The following is an 18,008-nucleotide window of genomic DNA, read 5'->3' as shown; positions in this document are numbered from 1 at the left end:
TTTCTATGCCATTAACTAGAAACACATACCAGCTACTCACCAATCGGCTCCTTCCCTGATTGTGACGTCACTATAGCTATTTTGCAGATGTTGCTTTTGTTGTTGGTGATTTCATTGGAGGCTGTCTCCCCCACCCCCCTTAGTTGCTGAGCTCAGTCTCCCCCCCCACCCCCAGGTCTGCTGACGCATTGCTGCCGGTGAGTCTCTGGGCTACCTCTCTCTGCTCCGTTTTAACCTAATCGGGAGAGGGATGTGGGCAGGGAGAAAAATAGTGGAAAAGGGGTTGTGGACTACCACTGAGAAAATCAAAAGGGTTTTTGTGCTGTAGACAGCAATGACAGCAGGGAATGTGGGAAATAAATGATGCTTACATAAGGAGGGAGGGGAGCTAGAAGCGGTGAGATATGGTGGCAAAGAACAGCAAAGGGTACTCAGCTTCATTTGGATTCTTTCTAATTGATGTATCCTCTATGTCTCCCACTAATGTACTGTGGATTAACCGCTTTAATTCCCTTACTCCTTCTCTTTCTTTAACCTAGTTGATCATTTTCCAAGATTGGACCAATTCTTTACTCTGATATTCGAGATGCGTTTACCTCATATTGTATTGTGTGCTTGTAAAAAAGCTGTCACCCACCAAAACTACTAGACTGCCCCTTCCAGTGAGCCAGATGGGTTGGAAGCACAAGCTCTCTAAACCAGTGCATTGCACTGCAGGCTTCTGCAGCTTTAATATCAACTTACATTTTTATTTCGTTCCCCAAAGCCCTCACTAAAAAATTCCAATAAACAATATTAGAAATTTTCAGTCTTTTATTGCACTTGCTTTTTTGTACTTTTATAAAAGGAATGTATATAAAGGATTGAATAAACAAACCTAATTATTTACTTGATGGTACTTCAACACTCTTTCTACACTAACAAATCTGTGGACTGTGGTTTACATATCTCAAGTGGTTGTATTTATGCACTCAGACAACTGCTCTACTAAATCATTCAACAAGATAGGCTATTTAATCTAAAACTTGGTCCAACCACTAATGCAGTTACAATCATGTAATTGTCTGCAGTAGATACAGACAGTCTGATGCAGTCAGTCACCAGGCAGTCTCAGCAGATACGGGCCGTAGTAGGATATCAACGGGCAGTATCAGCAGATACAGTCTGTAGCAGTAAGTCACTGGGCGGTCTCAGCAGATACGGGCCGTAGTAGGATATCAACGGGCAGTATCAGCAGATACAGACTGTAGCGGTAAGTCATCAGGCAGTCTCAGAAGCTCTTCTACTTCTTCTTGTAAAGCTTCAGCTTTCTCATTTAGCAGCATCTGTAAACAGATAACAATTAAGCATCATTTTAAAATAAAAATATAAAAATCTGGAAATGTACAAGTCAGTCAGCATCTGTGAAGAGACGAGACAGGTTTTGATGTTCACTACACTGTTCATCACGTTGTTCTACTGACAAAGTTAATTCAAACCCCCCGAATGATCTTGACAGTGTTTGTTCCTACAATGAACACAGTATTGCAAATGCTGGTAACTTGGGCTTTTCTCAACTGTACTTTTGCAAGTGGACAACTGCAGGGTTCGTTTATTGATTTGGTTTAAAAATGTTTCCCCTTTTTAATGCATGCTACAATGGGGTAAATGCAATTAGAAAGAGTCTGACTAGAGGTTCAGTTTATTTTGAGATCCTATTCTTTGAATCATTGACCTCTATGTAGGTACAAACGTTCAAACTTCAGCACACATTTAACCCATTTTCAGTACAGATATGGAACCACTATTCTTTCTTCACCTGCAGTCAACTTGTTTCCACGCCTCTGTAAACTGAGGGTGACTCTCCCTGGGAGAGGGTACTGTATTTTTTCTCATGCTCATACAATAAGGACTTTATTACATTAGATTTTTTTATGCTGCACATACACTTGCAGCCATCTTAATTTTGCAGTAACCAAACCTCACTCAGATTTGGCTGCTCAATCTCTGCTGAGGCTCAAAAAAGGTGACTCAGCAATGTGTCAGAAATCAGCAACTGTGTATAATTATTAGTTTACTGGTATCAGACCCACCGGCCGTCCATGTCTCCGCTATAAAGACGTCTGCAAACGCGACATGAAATCGTGTGACATTGATCACAAGTCGTGGGAGTCAGTTGCCAGCATTCGCCAGAGCTGGCGGGCAGCCATAAAGACAGGGCTAAATTGTGGCGAGTCGAAGAGACTTAGTAGTTGGCAGGAAAAAAGACAGAGGCGCAAGGGGAGAGCCAACTGTGCAACAGCCCCGACAAACAAATTTCTCTGCAGCACCTGTGGAAGAGCCTGTCACTCCAGAATTGGCCTTTATAGCCACTCCAGGCGCTGCTTCACAAACCACTGACCACCTCCAGGCACGTATCCATTGTCTCTCGAGATAAGGAGGCCCAAAAGAAAGAAAGAACTCCATCTCAGAGAACCATGTGCATCATAAAATCACATAATGCTTATCTATTTAGTAGCACAACACCATGATGTTCTGGAATGGAGATGGAACTTTGAAATAATACATCCAAATTTGTTATAGCAGAGCTTGGGAATAAATGTGAAGGTGCTCATGGTGCATTTGGCTGCATGTGACACAAGCACATAGGTGTGGGAAAGCTGGGTTCATGCATTTATCTGCTCAGAGCAAGAGGTGGCTAATTAAAGAAAGTACTGGCATTCATATAGCACCTTTCACAACCTCAGGATATCCCAATACACTTCACAGCCAATGAAGTACTTTTGAAGCGAAGTCACTGTTGTGATGTAGGAATTACAGAAAAATGCAAACCTGTGATGTCATTGGAACTCCTGAGGTCATTTCCTTTATAACTGGGAGTGTAACTAGTGACAGGAGAACTATATGTCTGCCATTGTGGTACTCCTTCATGGCAACAGTATCCTTAAGCATCATTCCACACTCATATCTACTTAAATGAGAAACCAAAGTACTCGACTGATCACAATATTAATTATAGTCCAAACAATGACGTGAAGCTAGAAAATGGTGCTTACTTTAGCAGAGGAAACAATCTGATTAGCTTGGCGTCTGGACATATGTTCAATAGTCTTGACCAACACTTCAGGGTTTGCATTAGCCAGATAAGACAAAGATTTATAACCAGCATTGTACAACTGTCGAGCACGAGCCTACAAATCAAAACAGTTAAATAATTACACACAGCATTACACATTACTAATATATTAATGCTTTTCTGACTATTAATCAGCTTTACTGGAGTTCATAAAGGATGTTGATTTATGAGGAGTTGCAATTGGATGACTAAACGAAAAACCTGACAGATTGGAAATACATAGCAGATCAAATCAGCGTTAGTGGAAAGAAAAAACAAGTTAATGTTTCAAGTGTATCCCTGCTGTTACTTACACAACTACCGTAGTGTGCTAGAATGTAGTCATTTTAGAAAAACGTTACTTTGTTTTTGACATTTTTATTCCAATTCCACCCTCCGTTTAGTTCCCTGCATTTGTACTGTGATTTTGGTCAGCACATTTGAGCCTCTGGCCATGCACATAGACAGTAAATTCATGCCTTTGAAAACAATTGTTTAGCAGTGTGGAAAGTTAACTACTGTGCAATTTTTCCTCTCTCCTTCATATCACCTTTCCAGTACTTCCAATTTTCACCTGACAGGGTAGAATAACCCCGTGTCTCCAAGCTTTGCTTTTTCCTTTATGTCCAAACACAAATACCTCATCACCAAATGTGCCAGATACTTAATTTGCTGAGAAAATTTCATCCTGGTCTTATAACTAACTGCAGCATTTTAGAAAAAGAATATTGCAGATCTACAAACCTCTAGGACGCCTGATACTTCCATAAGGGGGACAAGTTCTGGTTTCACACAGTATGACAGTTTATAAGTAAGGTCTGTAAAGAGAGCCTGATATGCCCAGAACTCCTCTAATTCCTGTAGACAGTAAAACAAAATTTAAATCAATCTTAGTTAAAAACAAGCACTATACTTTATGTATATATGCATATATGTGCATAAGATGAACCAAAAACACCATTGTTGAAATTCTTTCCTCTACTCCTGAAACTCTCATCCATGCCCTTATTACCTCTAGACTTGACTATTCCAATGTTCTCCTGGTCAGTCTCCCCCATCTTTCATTCGACATAAACTTGAGCTAATCCAAAACTCGGTCGCCTGTATCTTAACCCGCACCCATCGCCCCTGTGCTTGCTGACCTACTCTGCCTCCCGGACTGACAACACCTCAATTTTAAAATCCTTATGCTTGTTTTCAACCCTCTCCATGGCATTTCCCCTTTCTATCACTGTAATGTCCTTCAGTCCTACAACCCTCCAAGATATCTGCACTCCTCTAATTCTGGCCTATTGCACATCTCCAATTCTAATCGCTCCACCATGGTAGCTGTAATTTCAGCTGCCTTGGCCCTAAGCTTTGGAATTCCCCCACTAAATTGCTCTGCAGAGCAATCCAATCAGTTCCATTCCCCAGCTCTAGCCCCGTAGCCCTGTAAGTTTATTTCCCTCAAGTGCCCATCCAATTTCCTTTTGAAATCATTCACTGACTCTGTTTCCACCACCACTGTAGGCAACGAGTTCCAGGTCATTACCACTCCCTGCGTAAAAGAGTTTTTCCTCACATCCCCCCTGCCTCTCTTGCCCAAGCCCTTAAATCTGTATATATAATGTATAAAAATAATATAATCAGCATTGGTGTTTTTGGAGCATGTTACAGCAAAGATATATGATATTAAGTGCTTTATGTTATTTTTTGAATAGCTTCCTAAAAATTCATGGCAATAAAAATAAATTTATACTCTAATGCAACATAGAAACAGGAGTACGCCATTCAGCCCCTCCAGCCTGTTATGTCATTCAATTAAATCATGGCTGATCTGCTGATCAAAAAAGAAAATTCTGTCCCAATGTGGTTCTGCCCAACAAGGACTCATAGAAGAGCAAGTACAGGCAGTGTTAAAATACAACATGCCAAAAAGTGCAGAATATATGATGTCCAAACTTCTTTTTAAATAGGCTGACTAGGTTGCTCATAATGTTGTTTAAAAGGTTGGAATTTAAGATGTTATTTTCTAGTTCTTTCACTCTTTACAATTAGATTTCTTTTACTTCTGTCAGGAATCTTTGAAGTTTATCAATGAAGATGCACTTAGTGCATTACAGAAGATTTTCGATTACAGAAAAAAGTAAATTGGAAATATTAAATAAAGGTTATACAAATACCTCACAGAAATGCAGCACACTAGAGGAGAAAGCTGCTGCTGAACTCAGCAAACTTTGCATAAAGCCACGAGACATGTTGAACTTCTGTGCCACAGCCCACATGTTCATCTCTTTGAAAAGGGAGTACAGCACCAAGGATAGGTAGAACCGGGCTACGACAAAGCCATCTACAGTCTACAGAAAGAAAATTGCAATAGAATACTTGCAACTGACACAACCATTTGTACTTCTCAGCAATTATGTTCTAGTGATAGTCTGTAGAGATGCTATCCTGCTCCTGAATGGGATATGTCATGAACTATAAACTTCACTTCTCTGTACAAAGTTTATTTATATACATAGTAAGTCACATTGTTAACAGAAACAACAACTTGTATTTATATTAAATGTCTTTAATGTAATAAAATGTCCCGAGGCACTTCAGGGACATTGGGCTGGATTTTACCTTCGACGGACAGGAATTCGCCACCGACGTGAAAGTTGGTGGCGAACCCGCTTCCGCCCAGCTCGGGGATCTGTCCCGCATTTTATGGGTCCCCAGGCATTAGTTGTCCCGAGGCGGTCCCGCCTCAGTGAGCTACCAGCCAATCAGCGGGCCGGCAGCTCTTAGTCCCAGCAGCGTCACTGGGAGTGGTGGCCACTGCTGGGATGGCAGCCCAGCCGAAGCCATGTATCCAGGAGGAAAGGTAATTAGGGGCATGCTTCACCAGGGGGGTTGGTCCTTTCTTCGTGAGAGTGGAGTGGTCGTTTGGGGTCCCGGGGGTGGGTTGGGAGGTGGGGGCAGCCCTCAATTGGGCACTCTGTGCCTGATTGCCATGACCGCCCCCCCCACCCCCAGGGCGCGGAAAGGCTGGCAGCTATCGCTGGCGGCCTTTCACGTCCCCAGCACGCCCACTTGCCACGGGTAAAAATACCCATGGAGGCGGGCAAGGGCCCTTAAGTGGCCACTTAAGGGCCTTGATTGACCTCGGACGGGCAGGCCATTTCCCACCCCCTACCTGACGCTGTAAACTTGGCCGGAGGCGGAAGCGGGGTGTGTAGGCCTCCCGGAGCCTCCCGCTCAATTTTACGCCGCCCCCACGCCACCATCCGACCAGCTGGGGCGACGTAAAATTCAGCCCATTATAAAACAAAATATGATGCTTAGCCACATAAGGCAATATTAGGTCAGACGAGCAAAAACTTGGTCAAAGAGGTAGGTTTTATGCATGTGTCTTTAAGGAGGAAAGCAAGGTAGACAGGCAGAGGTGAAGGGAGGCAATTCCAGAGCTTGGGCCTAGGTAGTTGAAGACACAATCACCAATGTTAAAGTGAGGAAAAATTGGGGATGTTCAGAAGACCGGAATTGGAGCAGTGCAGATAATTCGGAGGATTGTGGGGCTGGAGGAAATTAGAGATAGGGAGGGCGCAGGTCAAGGAGAGATTTGAAAATTGAGACGTTGCTTAACCAGGAGCCAGAGTAGCTCAGTGAGGATTTGGTGCGAGTTTGGACAAGGGTAGCAGAGTTTTGGATGACCTCAAGTTTACACAGGGTAGAATGTGGGAGACTGGCCAGGAGTGCAATTGAATAATCAAGTCTGTAGGTAAAGGCATGGATGAGGGTTTCAGTAGTAGAAGAGCTAACGCAGGGGTGGAGTAGGCCGATGTTACCAAGCTGGCAAATATTGGCAATAGAGACGTCATGTACATGTGGTTGAAAGCACATCTTGGGGTCAAATATGAGACCAAGGTTACGAACAGTCTGGTTGAGCCTCAGACAGTTGTCAGGGAGAGGGATGGAGTCGGTGGTGAGAAAGTGAAGTTTTATGGAGGGATCAAAGACAATGACTTCAGTCTTCCCAATATTTAATTCGAGGACATTTTTGCACATCCAGTACTGGATGTCAGACGAGCAGTCTGACAATTTAGAGATTGTGGAAGGGTTGAGAGAGGTGGTGGTGGTGAGGTAAAGCTGCTGTCATCAGTGTACATGTGGAAACTGACGTGTTTTTGGAATGTGTTGCTAAGGGGCAGTGTGCAGATGAGAAATAGGAGGGGCCTAAGGATAAGGGACACCAGCGGTAACGGTGTGGAAAAGAGATGAATTAGATACAAGAATCTTATTCCACAACAAAAAAAGGAATATGTTTAGACACCAAAAACTGAATATTTAAGTCACTTGAATCAACTGCAAAGTATTAAAACTCAAATTTGAGCTGAAATTTTAACTAAAAGCTAGAGCCTGGTCAAAGCCTGGGACTCAATTTATGAGCAGTCAATGTTAGAGATATCAGCTACTGAGGGTGATTCAATTTCAACATTTAATTTTTTTTTAAAAGCAAAATACTGCGGATGCTGGAAATCTGAAACAAAAACAAGAAATGCTGGAATCACTCAGCAGGTCTGGCAGCATCTGTGGAAAGAGAAGCAGAGTTAACGTTTCGGGTCAGTGACCCTTCTTTGGAACTTCAGAACTCCAGTTCCGAAGAAGGGTCACTGACCCGAAACGTTAACTCTGCTTCTCTTTCCACAGATGCTGCCAGACCTGCTGAGTGATTCCAGCATTTCTTGTTTTTGATTTAATTTTTTTTGTTCATAACATATTGATTTGTGCTTTTATTCTCATTTGTAAGCAAACATAAGAGTAAATAGTCAAGCCAGATTATGTCCACTGAGTTTACGGGGGGGGGGGTGGGGGGGTGGGGGTGGAATTTTATGCTCTTCCCTGCGACCAGGTTTGGAGGCAGGGAGAGCATATAATCAGGTGGGATGGTGATGGGGGGGGAGCCTGCACCTTCCCGCTTCCACCAAAATTAAGTCCGGAGCGGGAAGACCTATGAACGACCTACCCTCCCTGCCGTCAATTGAAGTCCTTAACTGGGCAATTAATGCCTCTGCCGCAATTAGCCGTGTGGTGGGCTGCCCTGTCGCTGCAGGCGAAGCACAGCAGGAAAAACTGTGCGGGCTGCTTTCCAACACCAGTGGCGGGGGAGGGGGGTGGCCCTTGTTAAAAGGCACTTAATGCCTGAACGAGGGACCCGGCATCAGGAATGAAGGGCCTGCTGACAGCCACCTCCCTGCCCTTGCTACCGAGCCCCCTACACCCCCCTCCCCCGTGGCCCCCACCCTGTGAGACCCCTCTCGCTCTGACCTGATTGTGGCCTGGGTCCAGTGCCGCCCCTAGGCCTGGGGTAGGTGCTCCACCGAACTGCCGGTCTCTGATTGGCAGCTCGGAGGGTAGGACTTCCGTCGCTAGGGTCCTTGATCCCGTGGAAGGCCTACTGATGTCCACTTAGGTGCCTAATTGGCACTTGATTCAGCGGGCTTCCCACAGAACAGGCAACACGGTGTTCCCAATGTCGCTTTCTCCGCATGTCGAGACCCCCATCTCCTGGGTAAAATCCCGGCCGACATATGCTTTGGGAAGATCACCTGGACACTCTGACTATTAGGCCTTTGATATTAGCACTAATTACATTATTGTCCTAAGCACTTTTAAGAAAACCAAATCTGTTAGTGCTGTTATCCTACCACTCTACAGAAAATGCTCAATGTTTGTCAATCAAATTATTCTACACTGGCAAAATACAATCTGAAGTCATGTAACAGTTGTATCCTGATCATAACTAAAATTGAGGGTCATGTATTATTTTAGTTGGGGTGTATTTGTATCCTGCTTAGTAAAATAGAATTGCAATGGGTGTATTACAGATTACTCTAGTTTTCAAATGTTATGGAAATCTCAATAATCCTTTTCCTTTAGAAGGTGAATTCCTATAGCCTGTTATTGGTTGAAACCCAATTACCAGCATTGCAGTTTTCCTCTTAATCCCCCTGAACTGTGTGGCAGTTCAGATCTGAATTCCAAGTCAATAAGTTAGGGATGGAGACCATTTATTTCATAACAAAACTGAATTTCAACAAAGGAGAAACCATGTTCTGTAAGAATCCCTGGTTAAGGATGAAAGAACTACATTTTAAATCGAGCTTTTCACATCCTTAGGACATCCTAAGTCATTTCACAACTGATGAAATACAGTCACTGTTGTGACACATTGGTGCACAGCAAGGTCCCTGAAGCAGCAAATAAGATAAATGATCAGTTAATATGTTGTTACATTAGTTGAGGGAGAAATGTTGGCCACAATACTAGGAGATCTCATTATTCTCTGAGTTCTATGAGATCTTTCATGTTCACTTCTCTTTGTAATACGCCATTCACTGTAACACTATGCAATGGTTTTCAGTTTGAGTCTGGGCAGCCGAGTAGCAGTACAGAAATGCCTAATGTACCCTCTAATTTTTTTTTGTACTGTGCAGGTGATTTTTTTTTAAGCGTGTGGGCCCTTTAATTTTTTTTGAGGGGCTCTGAATGTGCGGTAACTTAAAGGGGCTGACATGTGCAGCCTGCATGGGAATATCTGGATTGCTGCGCGGATGAGCAGCTTAGAGGAAACACTGGACACACCTTTCCCCAAGCGCCTTGAAAATATAGACCTTTGGACTGTATTCAAACTGTTCACTTCAAGAAAAAGAAATAAAGGACATCCCAAAGCACTTTACAATAACAGCTTGCATTTATATTGCACTTTTAATATGGTGAAATGTCCCAAGGACTTGACTGATTGTACTGGTTATCAACCAATCAAGTACTTTTTGAGCTGTAATGTTGGTAAATGTTGCACCAATTTGTGCACAGCAAGTTCACATGTACAGCGAGTAGATAAATGACCAGAAAATCTATTTGCGTGATGGTGGTTGAAGGCCAGGAAACTGGGAGAATTTCCCTCCCCTTCTTTACATAGTGCCATCCATCTGAGAGAGCAGACTGGGCCTTGGTTTAATGTCTCACCTGAAAGACAGTACTCTAGAGTGGAGTTTAGAACTATAATCTTCTAACTCCAAGGTGAGAGTGCAACCACTGAGCCAAGGTTGACACCTTACAAAAACCTCGTCATATGGTGATTTAGTAACTTACAGTATCAGCAGCGAGACCATCTGAAACAAATAAAGTGCCAAAAGAGATGAACTTTTAGAGCATATTTTTTCTGGCTGTGAGAAAGGTTGGGGAAAATCTTCTTTTAAACTTTCGGGAATCGACTTTTGTGAGGAATTCACAAAGGACAAAGGCACTGGATTCTCAACAAGGGGAAATTAGCCTGCTTGGATGCAAGAGCAATATCTCCTAATACATCTCAAGAGGGCAGACTTTAGTCTTACCTTCCTGACTGCTTGACCAGACGCCTTCTTTGTAAGGAAGCTCTCTGGTACACCCACAGTGGTAAAGACCTTCTGTTCAACTACATCCAACTGATGAAACTAGAATTAGAATAAAATATTTGTTGAAATTATTCTTCAGCAAACTGCTGTAACGTTATCACAAGATTAAATATTTCTCTGCATTTCACCAGGGCCAAAGAGACAACAAAAGCCCAATCAAAAACACTGATAACGGGCTCTAAAATTTGGACGTGCAGTGGATCTCTCAATAAAATTGTAAGTATATACACAGACTACTGTAAGTGAGAGAGCAATCTGGTACAAGGGAGTCAAGTGTTCATACAATACTGCCAATATAATTTCTACTCTATAATGTTTGAAGTTTTCCAATAATGTTGAGTGGAATCTTATTTTTTTTTGATTAGTTCTTGGGATGTGGGAATCACTGGCAAGACCAGCATTTACTGCCCATCTCTAGTTGGCCTGAGGAAGTGGTGGGGCTTTCTCCGTGGACTGTTGCAGTACATGTGGTGTTGATGCTCCCGTATGGAATTCCAGGATATTGACCCAGCGACAATGAAGAGCATTACATGTTCAAGTCAAGATAGCGTGTGATTTGAAGGGGAACTTGATGGTGATGGTATTCCTTCTTGTGAAATAACAGAGCAGTTTGTGAGAAAAGACGAGAGCAGCCTCATTACGACATTACATTTGATACTGTTAGTTCAGGATTTTGGGCTTTTGGCCACTGGACTTAAACTAGAGTAAAACTGGAGTAATTGGTCCTGACAACAGGTATCAGATATCATCATCCATATCTTGAGCCTCTCTCTCCCCTTTACACACATGCATTTGTGTGTGTATACCCACATTTATATTCTCCACACATTATTTCTTGAGCAGCTCACAGCCTACACACCGACTGTCCACAAAAGTTCCTTTTGTTGTTCAATAGCTAGATGGCAGGCTTAAAGAAGCAAGTTATTTAATGATGCACAGTCAAATCAATGGATGCGATAATAAGGATGTGGGGATCAGGCTGTGGACGTTGCGAGGCTATAGAAAAAATGGCAGTAATTTTCCTCCCAATTTTCTACTTTTTCCCTTTCTCCTGACTTAGGTTGAGTTAAGCTTATTCAGGGACTGTTCACCCTTTAGTACCTCACCCAGTACCCATATTTTATCTATGAGTCCATGAGTGTTTGAGGCAGAAACTGTGTCATTATTCAAGATTAGATTGATAGGTGGATGAAGGAACATTGAAACAGGATGGGTAACTGTGATTTGCTCATGTAGAGCGTAAATGTCGAGCATAGACTGGTTTGGTCAAATGTTTCTGTGTTGTAACCTCTATGTATTTCTATGTAGTGAATGTCAAACATTTATAAAAATAAAAAGGTACACAACTCCTCTTCTCACATTGGACCCACAGCAAAGCTTTAAGAAATTCTGACATCTAATGGTGACTGCTAGTTCTTTCAAACTAAGGTATTATGCACAGTAATGCTCAGTGAAAAACATTTGCAAATGCTACAACAATGTGTCAATGTCTTTGTGAATTGTTTATCCAAACTATAATCTTCATGGAATATGTATGTACAAGTGTAGAAAAATTATGAGCTCCATCAGCTGTCTGAAGTGTACAACTGTGGATTTCCTGAACTCTCTCAGATGGTAATACTGCATCAAGTGATACTGTAGAATTGAGGCATTTCAATAAATAAGAAATCCATTGTGCCTGTGCCAGCTACACAAGTTACTTACTCTGATCCTATTTCTCTTCTCTTTCTCTGTATCCTTTAATATTTTTCTTGGAGTGTTTATCCGATTCCTTTTTAAATCCTATTGATTTGGCATCAGTAGCCACTAGCAGTACAGCATTCCATGTTCTAAAATTGCTTTGAATGAACAAACTCTTCCTTTATACTTCGCTTAGTAATCCTAACATTAAACCCGCTTGTTCCCAACTCAACAGTGAAAATAATTCATTACTTATGTCTCAAACCTTTCAAAATTCCTATTAGATCCCCCTTAACTTTCTCTGTTGCAGCAAACGCTGCTTTAGTTTTTCAAAGTCTCTTGTTCCCGATACTTAACTGAAGAACACACAGACATTTTGTTCAATTTTGTCCTTATGAATAACGAGTAGGTATTGAGATGTGGATACTGATTCAAATATAGTGTCTGTGTAACCGTGAATGGTACACCAAATCCTCATGCCTTACCTGCCTAAAATAGACCATCCAATCTGGAGTGCATTGGGATACCATATCATAGGGTGTCACCAGATAGATGAGGTGAAGATAGTTACCAAGCACTAATCCCTCCAAACTCTTCTTCAAGTCCATGTTCAAAGTATCACAGTAAGCCAAGTCTATTGATCCTAGAGACAAACAAATATATCAGAGAACCTTTCCAGTACAGAGAGGTGATCTAACTGAAATGTATGAAATTCTTAGAGGGCTTGACAGGGTAGATGAAAAGAGGCTGTTTCTTCTGGCTGGAGAGTCTAGAACTAGTCTCAGGATGAGGTCAGTCATTTAGGACTGAGATGAGGAGAAATTTCTTCATTCAGAGGGTTGTGAGTCTTTGGAATTCTCTACCCCAAAGGGCTGTGGATGTTTAGACGATGGGTATATTCAAGACTGAGATCAGTAGATTTTTGGGCACTAAGGAAATCAAGGGATAGGGGATAGGGTGGGAAAGTGGAATTGATGTAAAAGTTCAGGCATGATCTTATTGAATGGTATAGCAGGTCCGATGGGCCGTATGGCCTATTCCTGCTCCTATTTCTTACATTCTTATGCACAGAGACTTAAATATGTACAGCAGATCCAGACTATTATATAGTAGGAAACCTATCCAGTGAAGACTCAGTTAAGTGCACAACGCTTGTCAAAAGAACATTCTCCTTAAAGGAAAAAGAATGCTTTCACAAAAGTGAGTTCGTTGCACTTCAAATCCAAGATTTAAAATTTTTAGGTATTGCCAAATAAGCGAGAGGTCAGTAGCTCAAAATGGGAGTGGCTGGCTCACCTTTATAAGTAGCATGACCCAACTTTGTGACTTCCAGCTTGTGGCACATTTCTTCCTCATCGCTACTACTTGATATTTTTCCCTTTATTAAACCTTTTTCCATCAACGGTTCCAGTGCCTGTTCTATGACTTCCAAAAAGCTTTTCCCTTTGAAGAGGTGTTGCTGCTGCACACCAAGCAGAGTGCCAGCCATGAACTCAACAATTTTATCAAGCGTCTGGGCAATCTTTGGAGGGAAAATAATACAAATTTAGGTAAACAGGTAATCTGAACTACCAATTTCTAAACAACTGAAAATGATACAATGTTGCTACACATCACACAACATTTTTATTTGGGTTTTCAACAGAAGAAAATAGCAATTTGACACACTAAGCTATTGATTCTTTAGAACAACTGAATGAGCCATTTAACATAACATACCGCAAACGGTTAATCTTAACTGTTGTATAAATGCGCTGTTTACAACTACAACCTGAAAAGATTTTGGAAGTCTCAGTGTATAATTAATAAATAATATTAAAACCTGTTTCATCCCAAAGCAAAACCTAAGTGTTCTATTACCACAATGAGGTAGACAGCTTAAATCAAGATTAAACTAAGTATGATATCCAATTGGGACACAAATAGTTTAAACAAAAACAAAGTCAATGGGGTACAGACATTCTTCCCATACACAAGCCACATAAATAATAAATCCTTAAAAATAAAGCTTTATTGTGTGAGCATAACATAATGCTACCAATATTATAGTTATGCAGAGACACCATTTGAACAGTATTTTCAGTGTGATTTTCAGTGATTAAAACAAGTAATTCAGTTCCCCTGCTCAATCCCCAAACAACTTCATTTTTGTTGACAATGAGGTGCCGTGATTCCTTCATTCTGCTGGAAAAGCAATATAACCTGAACTACCATTTTCTATATAGCTGACAAAGATACAATCTTATCTCATGTTGCAAAATATTTAGTTCTTTTGTTCAGACAATAATCCTTGTTGAACAATTCTTGTTGAACTTGGTTGCTACTGATCTGGCAGTCAATGTGTATATTACAGTTACGTTATAACAAAAAGGAAGTGGAAAAGCCAGTTAAACATAGATTAGTTAGCTTAAATTTGGCAGTAGGCAAACTGCAAGAAGGTCTAGCAATTTCTCCTTGACCTTCAACAGCACCATATAAAAGATGCAGTGCAGCAACTCACTAAGGCTCCTTCAACAACACCTTCCAAACCCGTGACCTCTACCAGAAGCTGCAGGGGAACACCACCACCTCCAAGTTTCCCTCCAAGCCACACACCAACCTGACTTGGAATTATATTGCTATTCCTTCACTGTGGCTGGGTCAAAATCCTGAAACTCCCTTCCTAACAGCACTGTTGGTGTACCTACACACAAAATACTGCAGCAGTTCAAGAAGGCAGCTCACTACCACCTTCTCATGGGCAATTAGGGATGGAAATAAATGCTGGCCTAGCCAGCAACACCCACCTCCCGCAAACGATTAAAAGTCTCCAAACATCACCATCAACATCACTGTGACCACTGACCAGAAGCTTAACCAACCATATCAACACCATGGCTTCCTGGGTATGGCAGAGCCTGGGTACAATGTGATGAATAGCTCACCTCAAAACTTCTCCACCATCTTCAAAGCTTAAGTCGGGAGTGTGCTAGGACACTCACTGCTCTCCTGGATGGAAAAGGTGCTCAAACACTCAACAAGCTCAATAATAACCAGGCTAAAGTGGTTTGTTTGATTGGCTCCCGGCCACTGGACTCAATATCCACCCCTCTACCACTAGTGTACGATCTACAGTCCACACTGCAGTGACTCCCCAAGCTTACTTCAACAACATTTCCCTGCCTTGTGACCTCAACACCAAGTGAGACAAGAGCAGCAATGTCATGGGAACACCATCAGCTCTATGTTCCCCTCAAAGTCACTGACAAACTGACTCAGATACATATCGCTGTTCTTTCATTGTTGCTGGGTCACTATCCTGATATTCCCCATTTAACACCATTGTGGGAGCACCATCACTACAAGCACTGCAGCAGTTCAAGGAGAAGTTCCACAATCACCTTCTCAGCACAATTAGAGATGGCCAATTTACATTTTACAATTTATATAAATGACTTGGATGAAGGGATTGAAGGTATGGTTGCTAAATTTGCTGATGACACAAAGATAGGTAGGAAAGTAAGTTGTGAAGAGGGCATAAGGAGGCTGCAAAGTGATATACATAGGTTAAGTAAGTGGGCAAAGATCTGACAAATGGAGTATAACGTGGGAAAATGTGAAATTGTCTATTTTGGCAGGAAGAATAAAAAAGAAGCACATGATCTAAATGGTGAGAGATTGCAGAACTCTGAGATGAAAAAGGGACTGCGTGTCCTAGTGCATGAATCGCAAAAGGTTAGTATGCAGGTACAACAAGTAATTAGGAAAGCTAATAGAATATTATAATTTATTGCAAGAGGAATTGAATACAAAAGGTAGGGAGGTTATGCTTCAGTTATACGGGGCATTGGTGAGACCACATCTGAAGTACTGTGTACACTACTGGTCTCCTTATTTAAAGAAGGATGTAAATGCGTTGGAAGCAGTTCAGAGAAGGTTTACTAGACTAATACCTGGAATGGGTGGGCTGTCTTATGAGGAAAGGTTGGACAGGCTAGGCTTGTATCTGCTGGAGTTCAGGAGAGTAAGATGCGACTTGATTGAAACATAAGATCCTGAGGGGTCATGAAAGGGTGGATGTGGAAAGGATGTTTCCCCTCGTGGGAGAATCTAGAACTAGAGTTCACTGTTTAAAAATAAGGGGTCACAGATTTAAGACACAGATGAGGAGAAATCTTTTCTCTCAGAGGGTCATGAATCTTTGGAACTCTCTTCCTCAAAAGGCGGTGGAAGTAGAGTCTTTAAATACTTTTAAGGCAGAGGTAGGTAGATTCTTGATAAACAAGGGGGTGAAAGGTTATCAGGGGTAGGCGGGAATGTGGAGTCGAGGTTACAATCAGATCAGCCATGATCTTTTTGAATGGTGCAGCAGGCTCGAGGGGCCGGGTGGCCTACTCCTGCTCCTAATTTGTATGTTTGTAAAGGAAATCCCAAAGTTTTCTATAGACATATAAACAGTAAAAGGGTGGTAAAAGGAGGAATGGGGCTGATTAGGGACCAGAAAGGGAATTTACACATGGAGACAGAGGGCATAGCTGAGGTATTAAATAAATACTTTGCATCTGTCTTTACCAAAGAAGAAGATGCAACCCATGCAATGTTGAAAGAGGAGGTAAGTCAGACACTAGAGAGGTTTAAAATTGATAAAGAGCAAGTATTAGGTAGGCTGTCTGTACTTAAAAGTGGATACTGAGGGAAGTGAGGGAGGAAATTGCACGGCCATAATTTTTCAGTCTTCCTTAGACCCGGGGGTGGTGCCAGAGGACTGGAGAATTGCAAACGTCACACCTTTGTTCAAAAAAGGGTGTACAGATAAGCCCAGCAACTACAGGCCAGTCAGTTTAACTTCAGTGGTGGGAAAACATTTAGGAAAAATAATTTGGGACAAAATCAATAGTCACATGGACAAAGGCGAGTTAATTAAGGAAAGCCAGCAAGGATTTCGTAAGGGAAAATCATGTTTAACTAACTTGCTGGAGTTTTTTAAGGAGGTAACTGAGAGGGTTGATGAGGGCAATGCTATTGATGTGTTGTACATGGACTTGCAATGGAGTACAGTAGTTAATCAACTGTTGCCTTTACAGCTGCTGTAAGCAAAAGAAAACCCTTAAGAAAACTATAGCATTCACAAGGGTGCAAGACATTAACCTAACATTCCTTTCTTCACTATTTTAGCCAAGATGATAACCTCTTTATTTTAAATGGGTAAATGCCTCTGCTAAAATAACAGAGAGAGGAACTTAGGAAAGATATATTAACCATTCCGCACACAAGTAATCCATGATGTAAATACTGGACTATTGCTTCTTATCATCTCCTCACAAGAACATGGTTTTGTTTGACTGGACAGATGGAAAAAAAATGGAAATTGTTATGATTTATTACTAATTTAAGTGAACAGTGCCCATATACTGTTTCATTTTTACAGTATGTGATATGTACCTTTAGCCCAATCAGGGATAGCAGCAAATCTTTAATTCCTTTTTCATTGTCATGAATGAGATTGCTGTAGCAACCTTCTAGAGGTCTACTTATTAAGTCTGTAACCTGTAGATGAAGATGCAAAAACATACAAGTTGTCACAATTTGATAAACGCTAAGCACCATGTAACAATGTATGTGTGACTGGAGTTGTGATTTGTGATCCTCCACAATTCCCAACCTTGGTTAGCCATTCAGCGGGAGACATCAATGTAGTTTTCCTGATAAAGGAAGATGTTGAGTCAACTCAAGCTCCTTATGTGCACCTCTTGTTAACCAGCTTGGTAGTTAGTAAAGCACTGACCTAGGGATAGGTCTCTCAATAGTAAAAAAACACATGGATAAAAATG

At 41.6% G+C, this 18,008-nt stretch overlaps 1 protein-coding gene across 2 annotated transcripts in view; it reads right to left on the bottom strand.

The window, feature by feature from the left end:
- Positions 1–795: 795 nt before the first annotated feature.
- helq (helicase, POLQ like) overlaps positions 796–18,008 on the bottom strand; it is a 55,238-nt gene continuing 38,025 nt past the window's right edge. For both annotated transcript variants that reach the window (XM_068044821.1, XM_068044830.1), the window contains 8 exons: positions 17,620–17,724; positions 13,495–13,720; positions 12,684–12,841; positions 10,459–10,557; positions 5,260–5,433; positions 3,839–3,952; positions 3,036–3,170; positions 796–1,325 (listed from right to left, as the gene is read on the bottom strand). In XM_068044821.1, the coding sequence (XP_067900922.1) occupies positions 1,218–1,325; positions 3,036–3,170; positions 3,839–3,952; positions 5,260–5,433; positions 10,459–10,557; positions 12,684–12,841; positions 13,495–13,720; positions 17,620–17,724 (1,119 nt within the window). In that variant the 3' untranslated portion in view covers positions 796–1,217. The remainder of the gene's footprint in view (positions 1,326–3,035; positions 3,171–3,838; positions 3,953–5,259; positions 5,434–10,458; positions 10,558–12,683; positions 12,842–13,494; positions 13,721–17,619; positions 17,725–18,008) is intronic.

Source organism: Heterodontus francisci, chromosome 1 (genome assembly GCF_036365525.1).
Source record: "Heterodontus francisci isolate sHetFra1 chromosome 1, sHetFra1.hap1, whole genome shotgun sequence".
Classification (NCBI taxonomy): Eukaryota; Metazoa; Chordata; class Chondrichthyes; order Heterodontiformes; family Heterodontidae; genus Heterodontus; species Heterodontus francisci.
This window is presented reverse-complemented; position numbering and strand designations above follow the sequence as displayed.